General features: G+C 37.6%; 1 protein-coding gene across 5 annotated transcripts; it reads left to right on the top strand.

Moving 5' to 3' along the window:
• Window positions 1-5212: 5212 nt before the first annotated feature.
• LOC108612874 (adenylyl cyclase X E-like) lies at window positions 5213-12163 on the top strand. Of its 5 annotated transcripts, none has more exons than XM_089468247.1 (11): window positions 5213-5376; window positions 5448-5588; window positions 5647-5806; window positions 5866-6640; window positions 10196-10296; window positions 10349-10658; window positions 10713-11178; window positions 11241-11602; window positions 11653-11747; window positions 11809-11960; window positions 12014-12163. In XM_089468247.1, exons 1-11 carry the CDS (start codon window positions 5320-5322, stop codon window positions 12161-12163), a joined length of 2769 nt encoding a protein of 922 aa, XP_089324373.1. In that variant the 5' UTR covers window positions 5213-5319. The 5 variants fall into 5 exon arrangements, with proteins under 5 accessions (XP_089324373.1, XP_089324374.1, XP_089324375.1 ...); XM_089468248.1 differs by having other exon boundaries at window positions 5451-5588; XM_089468249.1 differs by lacking the exons at window positions 10713-11178; window positions 11653-11747; window positions 11809-11960; window positions 12014-12163 and having other exon boundaries at window positions 11241-11404.
• The last annotated feature ends 670 nt before the right edge of the window (window positions 12164-12833 follow it).

The raw sequence follows: 12833 nt of genomic DNA on the forward strand, positions 1-12833 counted from the left end.
TGGATTTTACATCTGTAGTTGAAATAAGGGAGTCGCATGTGATATTGTTCACAATAGCGAGTTCAGTGAGAGAGTTATGCACTAAATTAGAGGTAGCACTATTAGAGAAGGTTTCTGTAATGTGATGTTTGGACTCAAATATTTCGCTAAGACAGTTAGCCTTTTCTAAGTTTGTAGAGTAGATCTTATTATCATGGTTGAAGCAGGGAATAAACGGCTTTTTGTTTTTTATTATTTTTGTAAGTTTCCAGAAAGGGTTAGAGTTATAACCCAGTTTAGACAGCTTTTCTCCCCAAATGGTATTATTATGGTTAAATAATTCCTGCTTTATGAATCTATTTAAGTGATTCATTCTAGCTTTGCAGATTGGCAGTCTCGTTCTGATCCATTGCCTCTGAACAGCATTTCTGGTAGCAATAATGTCTGTTATTCTGGCTGGAAGTTTTCGGGCTTGTAACTTAACTTGTATTCTTGGGGTGCAGTGTTCAATTGCCTGTGTTATTTTTTCTGTAATGGTCTTGGTCATACAGTCAATTAATGCTATGTCTGGGACGCAGTCTTTTAAGGCATTTAGGTCAGGCTGGATTGATTTTGCAAGTGTACGTCTAAACGTTTCCCAATTTGACCTAGAATATTGCAGATAAGTTTCAACAAAACTGGCATTAGTATCTGTAGCAAGTTTGCAGGTAATTGGCAGATGATCAGAAGAGAGATGTACTTTGGGATGAGAGAGCTTTCTGGGTTGATTTGTTAGAAAAAGATCAAGAGTTGATGGCTTTCCTTTGTAGTTTTTTTTGTAGAATCATTGGGGTGGAACAAAGTGAATTTCCCCAAAGTAGAAAGGTCATTAAGGGTATTGCCAAAAGTGTTTGCTCGAGAGCAGTTCCAGACTCTGCTTCTGCAATTTAAGTCCCCTCCTACAATATAGTGGTCTTTGATTCGAGAAATCTTAAGAAGATCGGCTTTAAACATATCTTTTATGTGAATTGATCCATTTGGTGAGATGCATTGGCTTTTCAGACATTTAGCTGAGATGCCAGGGAAGTAGGCTGCAATTACAAGAAGAGATGTTTGAGCATCTAAACAAACTTTTATTGCAACATTTTCAATAAGGTGTCCTCTAATGGCAGAGCGATCGTTTCTATAGACTGAATAGTTAGGGATGAAGAATCTGTTAGTTTGCGTCAGCCAAGTTTCGCTGACAAGACATATATGTATTTGGTTTTCGTTCAAAAAGTTAATAAGTTCTAGACGTTTATTGAAAACGGCACGTGAGTTCCATGCCATGATATTAAGAGCGTTTGGTTGACTATTTGTACACATTTTTAAGAGCTAGTTCAGTAATAATATTAAATTGATCGCTTTTAGTTTTACAAAGACTAAGTTTGTTTATCAATTCCCTAGTAAGAGTAGTAATATTCTCAAATGTGAAAAGATCATGGTTGGTGGAGTTGTTTGTACCATTTGTGACGACTTGGCTATAGCTCAGAGATGTAGTTTGGGGCACACTCTGGATGGTGTTGGATACAGCAGCAGCCCTAGGCGTTGATGGGGGAGCATAATTGTTTTGGTTTGAGTTGCTTTTGTTATATTTGGAACGCTTTTGTAATAGCGACTGGTAGGAGAGCCGGCAAGGGCAGTTAACATCTGTAGACGGGTGGTTTCCTTTGCAGTTTGCACACTTTGTTGCAGTCTTGTCAGGGCAGACGGTCGTTAGATGATGGCCAGCACAGTGAGCGCAGGATGTCTTAATTGCGCATTGATTAGCACCGTGACCATATAGTTGGCAATTGTAGCATTGCGTCAATTTATTGTGGGTTTTGGTTTTATACTCCCAACGTACTTTAGTGTGGTTTATGTGTGGATAATCATTCCTTAACTGTCTTATAGTTATACTCTTTGGAGAGAAGTAAACAACATACAATATCAGTTTATAACCGTTTCTTGTAGTTTTTTCAATTAACTTAACATCAGTGCAGCTGAGACCAAGATTCAAGAGCATGGTTTTTACTTCATCATTGGACTGCTTGTCTAGTCCAGAGAGAACTGCCTTGAATGGCTTAGTATCTCTTGTCTCGTAAGAGAAAAATTCACAACTGTTTTCCTTTAGCTTAATGCATAGCAGGTTAAAGTCAGATTCAGATTTTACGTATATTTTATGAAAATTGGCATAAATAAACAATACTCTTTGCGCAACCTACTGTCTTTTAACAGTGAGCGCACACTGCAGACCATGCGTGTTTATGCATGGGTGCTTGTGTGTGTATTGGTCTGTGGATGTGTGTGTGTGTCTTTTTTTATACCCTGAACCCATTTTCAATGGGAAACCAGGGTATAATGGTTTTGTTGAAATGTATGTAACAGCTAGAGACCCTCACCCTCACATTTGTAAAAGGCGTATTTTAAATACTAGAGACTTGTGTTTTGGCAAATACATCCATGCTATAGTCATAATTTGAGTTCTCATAGTAGGCGCTCACTGCGCCCATGCGTGTTTATGCTTGTGTGTGTATGTGTTTGTGTATATGTGTAAATGTTTATGTGTATGTATGTATGCCTGTCTGTGCGTGCGTGTGCTTGTGCGTGTTTCTTGTGTAAGCTGAAAGGCGCGAAAAAATATTGAAATAGCTATTACTGCAAGGGTTCAGGGGATCTCGTAGTCGAGCAGTCTCGACTACAGCTTTCTTACTTGTTTTTTTTTTTTTTAATTTTTTTTTTCCCATTTTCAATGGGTTCAGGGTATAATGGTTTTGTTGAAATGTATGTAACAGGCAGAAGGAGGCGTGGCAGACCCCACAAAGTATATATATTCTTGATCAGGGCGACGAGCTGAGTCGATTTGGCCCTGTCCGTCTGTCTGTCTGTCCGTCTGTTCGTATGTTTGAACGCGTCGATTTCCGAAGATATAAGAGCTAGAGACTTGAATTTTTTTTTTAAATGACCGTTTATACAGCGCGGACGTCGAGTTTGCTTTTAAAATTCGATAAATCATCCCGTTATATTTTTATCGAGTATAAACATTCAAGTTCAAATCAGATGCCACTATAGCTAATTGTGAATGATTTTTCTTTTTTTTAAATTTCTCAAATATTCAATATTATATGTAGATCATATGCTGAAAGTTTCATTGAATTCCGTTCAGTCAAAAATTAATAAAAAATAATCAAATATTTGGCCAATTAACAAACGCACGTGCAGCAGCTACAACAAAAACATTCGTTGAATCACATCAGCTGTTAGTTTCGTTTAGTTTTGGTAGATGGCGCAGCAGCAGTGAATCTATTTGAGTTTTGCCAGCATTGCTAGCAGGAGTGGGGTGGCCTAGTGTGTTAGCTGCATGACGCTCGATCGAGAAGTCCGCGGTTCGAATCCCGGTCGATGCAACTAATGTAAGTTATTTTTTAATTGTTTCAAAATATTTTTATATTTTCATAAATGAGTTTTCTATTTATTTATATTTTTGAATACACCGAAATTTAAATTTTAACTATACTTTATGTGCGTTTTTAATAGTTTGGTTATTCTAGCAGATTCTTAGAATCACATCAGCAGTTAGTTTCGTTTAGTTTTGGTAGATGGCGCAGCAACAGTGAATCTATTTGAGTTTTGCCAGCATTGCTAGCAGGAGTGAGGTGACCTAGTGTGTTAGATGCATGACGCTCGATCGAGAAGTCGCGGTTCGAATCCCGATCGATGCAACTGATGGTAATTTTTTTTAATTGTTTCAAAATATTTTTATATTTTATTAAATGAGTTTGGTATTTTATTTATATTTTTAAATACATCGAAATTGAAATTTCAGCCATACTAAATTAGCATTTTTATTTGTTGGGTTCAGGGTTGTATCTAGTCGAGCACTCTCGACTAGAATTTTCTTACTTGTTTTTATATTCGTTTATTGAAAATCTTATTATATTACAAGTTGCAAGTTGAGTGGTGCTGGGATAGCGCGCGATGCTTGCGGGACTGCCGTAAAGCATTGCTTCGTAAGCACTATGCGCTACCTTAGCCTGGTACAGCTCGTCTTCTTATTCGCTAAACTCTGCGGAGCTCCATTACACTGTGGCCGCGAAGGTGCTTTTTAGTTACCAAGCATCCTCTGATTCCAGCATGGCGTTGACAATGTTGTCCGCTCTGATGGAGTGGTCCAGTTCCTCTTCTAGACAACAGCTCTCCTCCAGGAACCGTCCACATACGAAAAGGATGTGGTTGGCGTCTTCCACATGCCCTCGCCCGCACCAAGGGCACTAGTCAGTTTCCTCGTGACCAAAGCGCTTCAAATAGCTCCGAAAGCATCCATGGCCCGAGAGCATCTGCGAAAGATAGAAGTTAACCTCGCCGTGTTTGCGGCTAACCCATGGTTCCATGCTTCGGCGACCAGGTATTCCAGTGGCACCATGCCGGCTATGACAAGCGCTGCATCATCGGAGATAGTCCTGAAAGCGCAGCTGACTCTGATTGCGCTCAGTCTGTAGATCGCGCAAATGTCCCGGCTGTAGCTCGGCGTTGCCATCGCTCTTGACCATATTGGCGCAGCATCGAGGATGACGGACCTAATGACGCTCATTAGAAGAAGATGTCGTTGTTTAGGTCCCCGCGTGTTAAGCATAATTCTTGAGAGAGCTCTACAAGAATCAGCTGTCTTTTTATGCACATATTCTAAGTACTCGCGGAAAGTTAATCTTCAACGGAACCATCGAAAGCCAGAAGGAAGTGAAGTATCTAAGAGGCACGTACTTGTTAAGTTTTTGGAACGAGACCTTAGTTGTCAATAGGAAAGGTTTAGTAATATCGAGGTCTTAGTAATGAAACCTGGAACTCCGATAATACAGATAACACCAATGGAAAGCGAATGCATAATAATTCTCTCATCGAAGGCACTCTAGGAGTTGCATAACAAGTACATTCATCATTCTGTTTATAACCGCCATCAGTTTCTTAATACATCTGATGATAAGGAAGTCATCCTACAACTTGAACAGAAACAGACATGCGCCAAAAACAACGCAACGATAATAAACATGCGGAAACTCGAAAACCAAAACCTCCCATTCAAAAGCATACTATTCCTTTAGAAAATAACTGCGGACCTAGCGGCTGATGCATTTCCTGCCCACGCCAATTCGGCTTGCATCATTCTATATTTTTCAAAATCATGTATCACCTACTCCTTGATTATGTAGTTATTATTTTATGAGAATATGTGTTTTTTTTCTGTTTAAAACTATTATATCATCTACTCTTTGAATAATTAGTTTTTTGGTTTGTTTTTACATTTTGTTTTCTTATTATTATATTGATATTTTTTATTTTTTAAAAATGATTTGTCAATTGAATTATACAAAGGAAATAAAATGGGACTATGGATTTTTAACGGTACCCCATATTCTAAATTAATGAATGCCATCAACTGTATTATATTTATATGTATATACAAACATTTTCAGAAGAAGTGTAAAGATGCGGGTATTGAAGATAAATTTGATGCTCACCAGATGCGTCTCCGGGCCAACTACGTCGGCGTGTTTCTGATGCTGCATTTGTTTTTCACAATATTGCATTGCACTTTGTTATTGACGACCTGTGTGGTGAGAGGGTGGCTCTGCATTATTTAAATAATGATTGTTAAATTATCTGTGTGCACAGCACCTGGATTTAATATATATAGACGTTTTCTGCTATGTTGCATTGAGCGCTGTCATCATTGCAGTAATGTGGCCTAACATAAATGTGGAGTTTGTGATGAGACATAAATTTATGATGTCCCTTACATCGATGATTGCCGTGATGGCTATTGTTTCAGTTGGTTGGTATCTTTTTTATTTTTATTATTTAACATTATAAATATAAATATTACTTATTCAGATCTGCTGCTTAATTATTTCCATAATCGGAATAGTGATTGGATATTGGAAACAATCTTTGATGTATACATTATATTAATGATTTATATGTTTTTGCCGGTTCCATATGTGCTTGCGGTGATGCTTGCATTTTCTGTGACTATAACGTATGTAACTTACTTTGGACTCTATCTTGGCATTGAATACCGAAAAAAAATGGGTTATACGACACGTTTCAACCAATTTATTGTTGAGTTATGCAACTATATTTGCCTAAATATGATGGGTACCTATTTTCGCGTAATGCGGGAGATAGTTGTGCGCGCCTCGCTACTTGATCGGCATCAGTATGTAATGGAGGATACTACGTTAAGAAGCGCGCGTGCGCAGGAAAGAGTATTTTTGCATAGCATACTGCCACCGCAGATAGCAGAGCCCATTCAAGATGATATTCGAAAGCGACTTGAATCCATGGAAAAGCAACACAAAACTCCCTCTATCAGGAGAACATGTCGAATTATATCCATTCAAATTCATACAGACGTCACTATTCTGTATGCAGATATAGTTAACTACACAATGTTAACCACAAAGTTACCCGTTAAGAGGCTTATCGCTTTACTGCACGCTTTGTATGCCAGATTTGATAAGGCTGCTTCCAAGTATGCTGTGCAGCGAATCAAATTCTTAGGAGACTGCTACTATTGTGTAGCGGGCCTTATAAACCCAGATCCTAACCATGCCAAATGCTGCGTGGATTTAGGACTTTGTATGATCGATAGTATTCGAGAAATTCGGTTAGTACCAAGGAAAATAACGATTGTTCTTTATGTTACACTATTATGCTATATAATTGTTTTATAAAAGTGTAGACGTGGTCGATTCAGAAACAGCCATGTCCATTCGTGTAGTTATTTGTATGGCTGCATTGACCTTGGTAACTAAAAGACTAAAAACTCGTATTTTTACTCGTACCTTCAGCTATAATAGGACTATATTAAGGTTGTTTCAAACTGTTAATAACATTCTTCCTAGTTTTGATAAGTTCCATCGCAATTATCAAAAGTTCTTGGGAACGAATATTTAATTATACCCTGAACCCATTTTCAATGTGAAATCAGTTATACCCGGTTTTATTGAAATGTATGTAATAGGCAGACCCAACAAAGTATATATATATTCTTGATCAGGGTGACGAGCTGAGTCGATTTGGCCCTGTCCGTCTATCTGTCCGTCCGTCTGTCCGTATGTATGAACGCGTCGATTTCAGAAGATATAAGAGCTAGAGACTTGAAATTTTTGTTTTAAATGTTCGTATTTACAGCGCGGATATCGAGTTTATCATTAAATATCGATAACTCACCCCGATCTTTTTATACCCTGAATCCATTTTCAATGGGAAATCAGGGTATAATGGTTTTGTTAAATGTATGTAACAGGCAGAAGGAGGCGTGGCAGACCCCTTAAAGTATATATATTCTTGATCAGGGCGATCAGCTGAGTCGATTTAGCTCTGTCCGTCCGTCCGTCTGTCCGTCTGTTTGAACGCGTCGATCCTAGAAGATATAAGAGATAGAGACCTGAAATTTTTCCTAGGTCCGTGTATAGCACGCGCATATCGAGTTTTGTTTTAAATATCGATAACTTGCCTCGTTATTTTGTTATCGATTAAAAACATCATCGAAAACCAGTAATAAATTTATACCTCCTACATCTTTAAAGCCAAATTTCTCCAAATTTTTTATGTATACTTATATCACTGACCAGAGAACACATAGACTAGACATGTAGTACAAAGTTTTTCAACACCGAAAAATCTGACTCCTAAAATTGCTACAGGCAGCCAGAGCTTCACACACAGACATACAAATGCTCATAGTACATGTAGCAAAGGACAGTGTATGTGTGCATGCTCGTCGCGAAAACATTTTAATTATGCGCACCAACGCTTTCATACCCTTCCCACAAATAATAAGGAAAACGCATGACAAACGGTTTGAAAAGTTCGGTATACTCTTCACACAGAAGGGAAGGCATGGGTTCTCGCAGCGAAGAAATTTGAATTTTCGTGAGCTGCTGCTTGTGCTCACAATGTGAGGCTCACATGCATACATACATATACATATTTGAGAAAGCAGAGAGCATCGTGAGAGAGAGAGAGCAAGGGAAACATTGAGCATAGAGGGATCTTTTGTTCAATATTTGACCATCTCGGTCGAGCGCATGAAGCGAAATGATTGTGCTTTCGTATTTTTTCGTAGCCCGAACCCAAAAATGGAGGAGCCGAGCAAATACGAAGGGTCTGGGAGATAACTCCCGAAAAAAAGTGTGCAAAACGCTTTACACTACTTGTCCGGTCTATGTGTTCTCTGGTTAGTGCTTATATGCATTTTATATAACTTCGATTTTTGGCAAAATTTACCCCCACCTCTAATTCACCCCCTCACCCTCACATTTGTAAAAGGCGTATTTCAAATACTAGGGACTTGTGCTTTAGCAAATACATGCATATGTATGTTATATTCATAATCTGATAGTTTCATGAAGATAGTCCATCCAGAAGAATTCAGTTCCTATAGTAAGCCAACACTGCAGCCAATGCGTGTTTATGCGTGCGTACGTATGTCTGTGTGTGTGCGTGTATGTGCGCATATGTGAGTATTTATTGAAATATCAGTTGCTCGAAGAGTTTAGGGGATTTCGTAGTCGGGCAGTCTCGACTAGAGCTTTCTTACTTGTTTATCGATAAAAACCTTATCGAAAACTACTTATAAAATTATATCTTTTACACCTTTATTTCCGGAGTCTCCAAATTTCTAATGTATGCTTATATGCAATTTCGGTTTTTGTTAAAATTTACCCCCTACCACTATATCCACCCCTCACGCACATATTTGTAAAAGGCGTATTTTAAATACTAGAGACTTGTGTTTTGGCAAATATATACATCCATGCTATAGTCATAATTTGAGTTCTCATAGTAGGCGCTCACTGCGCCCATGCGTGTTTATGCTTGTGTGTGTATGTGTTTGTGTATATGTGTAAATGTTTATGTGTATGTATGTATGCCTGTCTGTGCGTGCGTGTGCTTGTGCGTGTTTCTTGTGTAAGCTGAAAGGCGCGAAAAAATATTGAAATAGCTATTACTGCAAGGGTTCAGGGGATCTCGTAGTCGAGCAGTCTCGACTACAGCTTTCTTACTTGTTTTTTTTTTTTTTAATTTTTTTTTTCCCATTTTCAATGGGTTCAGGGTATAATGGTTTTGTTGAAATGTATGTAACAGGCAGAAGGAGGCGTGGCAGACCCCACAAAGTATATATATTCTTGATCAGGGCGACGAGCTGAGTCGATTTGGCCCTGTCCGTCTGTCTGTCTGTCCGTCTGTTCGTATGTTTGAACGCGTCGATTTCCGAAGATATAAGAGCTAGAGACTTGAATTTTTTTTTTAAATGACCGTTTATACAGCGCGGACGTCGAGTTTGCTTTTAAAATTCGATAAATCATCCCGTTATATTTTTATCGAGTATAAACATTCAAGTTCAAATCAGATGCCACTATAGCTAATTGTGAATGATTTTTCTTTTTTTTAAATTTCTCAAATATTCAATATTATATGTAGATCATATGCTGAAAGTTTCATTGAATTCCGTTCAGTCAAAAATTAATAAAAAATAATCAAATATTTGGCCAATTAACAAACGCACGTGCAGCAGCTACAACAAAAACATTCGTTGAATCACATCAGCTGTTAGTTTCGTTTAGTTTTGGTAGATGGCGCAGCAGCAGTGAATCTATTTGAGTTTTGCCAGCATTGCTAGCAGGAGTGGGGTGGCCTAGTGTGTTAGCTGCATGACGCTCGATCGAGAAGTCCGCGGTTCGAATCCCGGTCGATGCAACTAATGTAAGTTATTTTTTAATTGTTTCAAAATATTTTTATATTTTCATAAATGAGTTTTCTATTTATTTATATTTTTGAATACACCGAAATTTAAATTTTAACTATACTTTATGTGCGTTTTTAATAGTAATTGAAATAGCTATTACTGTAAGGGTTCAAGGGATCTCGTAGTCGAGCAGTCTCGACTAGAGCGTTCTTACTTGTTTTTAAATAAAATTTTTCTCTGACTTACAAGAAGTTTTAAAGACGTAAGTCCTAATATTCTATACTCACATACTTAAGAAATTTATTTATGCATATCTATGTGCATCTACATTTGAAAATACAGGTGCTATTGTATATGTGTTCATAAATACAAGCAGTGTAGAATGCTTGAAAATGTAATTCGGGTTGAGTATAGGGTATTTCGAATAGGATTTTAAGCTTCTGACCTATCTATCTATCTATATTTTAGAGACAAAGTAAAAATTGACATCGACATGCGTGTGGGTGTGCATTCGGGAGAACTGTTTGCTGGTGTCCTAGGGGCAGCGAAACTACAATATGATATTTGGGGTAAGCAAAATTTCCACCAACCTCCAGTTGTTTATAAATATTATCTTATTAGGTACAGATGTCCTAATTGCGAATCAATTGGAATCAACTGGTATGCCTGGTCAAATTCATGTTAGCGAAAGAACTCTGCAAATGACAGACGACAGGTACAAAGTATATCCTGGCACCGATAAAGCCCGCAAAGATCATTTCCTTCGAAAGTTCAATGTTGTCACATTCCTTATTACCGGTATTGATGAAAATAAAACAAATGAATTTAAATCTTTTGAGTATCCTGGCTCAATAAGTTCTATAAAAGAGACAAATGACAATGGGCTATCTTTAGATGAAGAATTGAAAAAGATGCCGCTTGGTCCCAAAGGGTAAGTATCATTTTATTTAACCTCATTGCACATTAAAATTATGTCTTTAAACAGACTTAAAGAAGTCGTATATGAAATATTTAATTTTAAACACAAAAAACAAAAAGAAAAGTCAACTACGGCCAAGTCAGAAATTGGAAGTTTTTTATTGCATTTTCATGATTCCCGACTGGAATATAAGTATATCCACCAACCCGACTATATGTTGAAATACAGTGTTCTCCTAGCCTGGTGCTGCGGTATGACTCTTATATACGTACAACTATTTTATAACCAAAAAAAGGACAACTTCTCAGTTTATGTGGATATAGTTCTTATAATTACGTTATCCATGCTGCTATTTATAACTTGGTATAAGAAGATCTGCCATTGGCGCTATTCCACAATGTTACACACATACTCACCTTTCACCTGCTTCTTATTTAAAATCGCTGATAGTTTACAGCGCAGTCTCATCAATCGCATCGGTATATATATGTACTTCATTATATCTTACTTTTGTATTATTGCTCTTATGCTGGTTGGTAACTAAACATTTTGATTGGACAGCAGCAATCATAACAATCAATTTATTTTATTTAGAATGATTGTGATCGGGATGAATTCCAGTTAATGCATATCGACAGCATACTGTACAAGTACGAGCCTGATTTTATGATGTGCTTCGCCCCGTGGACCCTGACGTGTATGGTGTGCCTTATTATAATGATGAGTATAATATTTACACGAATTCCGTTTAACATGAGAATATTTATTGGCTTGCTAGAGGCTATCAGCTATTTAATCATCATGTTTTATCAATATGAGTATGTTGTACACACCAGTTTGACAACCAACCCATATTTTCTACCTGAATACGCACACTGCCTGTTGATTTTAGTTACTTTGTTAGTTATATTTTTCAAGGAGCGACAGACGGAATTCGATAATAAAATCAATTACAAGTGAGTCAAGAACTTACGTGTTAATTCCATAATACAAACATTCTATTTAGATGGAGTGTAGAGCTAATAAAAAAACAGGATGATTCCCGTATAGCTGCCCAATCGATAACAATTTTATTGCACAACATTTTGCCAGCCCATGTTGGTACGAAAGTTGCTTACTTAATTTTCATATTGAATAGTTATGAATACATCATTTATTGCAGTCAATGTCTACCTGACTTCGTTGGCCAAACACGAGCTTTATTATGAGAGCTACGATATGGTGGCTGTTATGTTCGCTTCCCTCAAAAACTTCGAATTAACTTTGCCTAACTTACGAGTTCTCAATGAGATTATTTCCGAATTCGACCAAATTGTAAGATCTGGCAACACCAATTCAATTGCTAGCTTTTAATATTTCTGTTTTAGTTGTCCTATTATAGGGACAAATATCGAGTAGAGAAAATCAAAATCGTGGGCTCTACGTATATGGCAGCCTGTGGGTTGGATGTACAGATTGGTCTAAATATAAAAAACGAAACACGGAGCCATGACTCTCTTATCCAGGAAGGTACATGATTAAGATATAAGGTCGATTTCCGAAGATATAAGAGCTAGAGACTTGAATTTTTTTTAAATGACCGTATATACAACGCGGATGTTGAGTTTGCTTTTAAAATTCGATAAATCATCCCGTTATATTTTTATACCCTGAACCTATTTTCAATGGGAAATCAGGGTATAATGGTTTTGTTGAAATGTATGTAACAGGCAGAAGGAGGCGTGGCAGACCCCAAAAAGTATATATATTCTTGATCAGGGCGATCAGCTGAGTTGATTTGGCCCTGTCCGTCTGTCTGTCCGTCGTCTGTCCGTATGTATGAACGCGTCGATTTCAGAAGATTTAAGAGCTAGAGACTTCAAATTTTTTTAAAAATGTCCGTAATGACAGCGCGGATATCAAGTTAATCATTAAAAATCGATAACTCATCATCTTTTTTTATCGATAAAAAACCTTATCAAAAACCAGTTATAAAATTATATCTCCTACACCTACATATCCATGGTATAATCATAATCTGAAAGTTTCATGAAGATCGTATGTCCACAAAAAGTAACCGTCCACATGCGAAAAGGATGTGGTTGGCGTCTTCCACATGACCTCGCCCGCACCAAGCGCACTCGTCAGTTTCCTCGTGACCAAAGCGCTTCAAATAGCTCCGAAAGCATCCATGGCCCGAGAGCATCT

This window comes from Drosophila arizonae, chromosome 4 (genome assembly GCF_054131065.1).
Source record: "Drosophila arizonae isolate 15081-1271.41 chromosome 4, UAZ_ARI_1.0, whole genome shotgun sequence".
NCBI classification, from domain to species: domain Eukaryota; kingdom Metazoa; phylum Arthropoda; class Insecta; order Diptera; family Drosophilidae; genus Drosophila; species Drosophila arizonae.

What these genes read in the sequence shown, in the direction of transcription:
- LOC108612874 (XM_089468247.1), top strand. Translation starts at nt 5,320, where the DNA reads ATGATTTGTCAATTGAATTATACAAAGGAAATAAAATGGGACTATGGA. An exon ending in ACTACAATATGATATTTGGG is followed by an intron (nt 10,297 to 10,348) that starts GTAAGCAAAATT and finishes TTATCTTATTAG; the next exon opens with GTACAGATGTCCTAATTGCG. An exon ending in GTATTATTGCTCTTATGCTG is followed by an intron (nt 11,179 to 11,240) that starts GTTGGTAACTAA and finishes TATTTTATTTAG; the next exon opens with AATGATTGTGATCGGGATGA.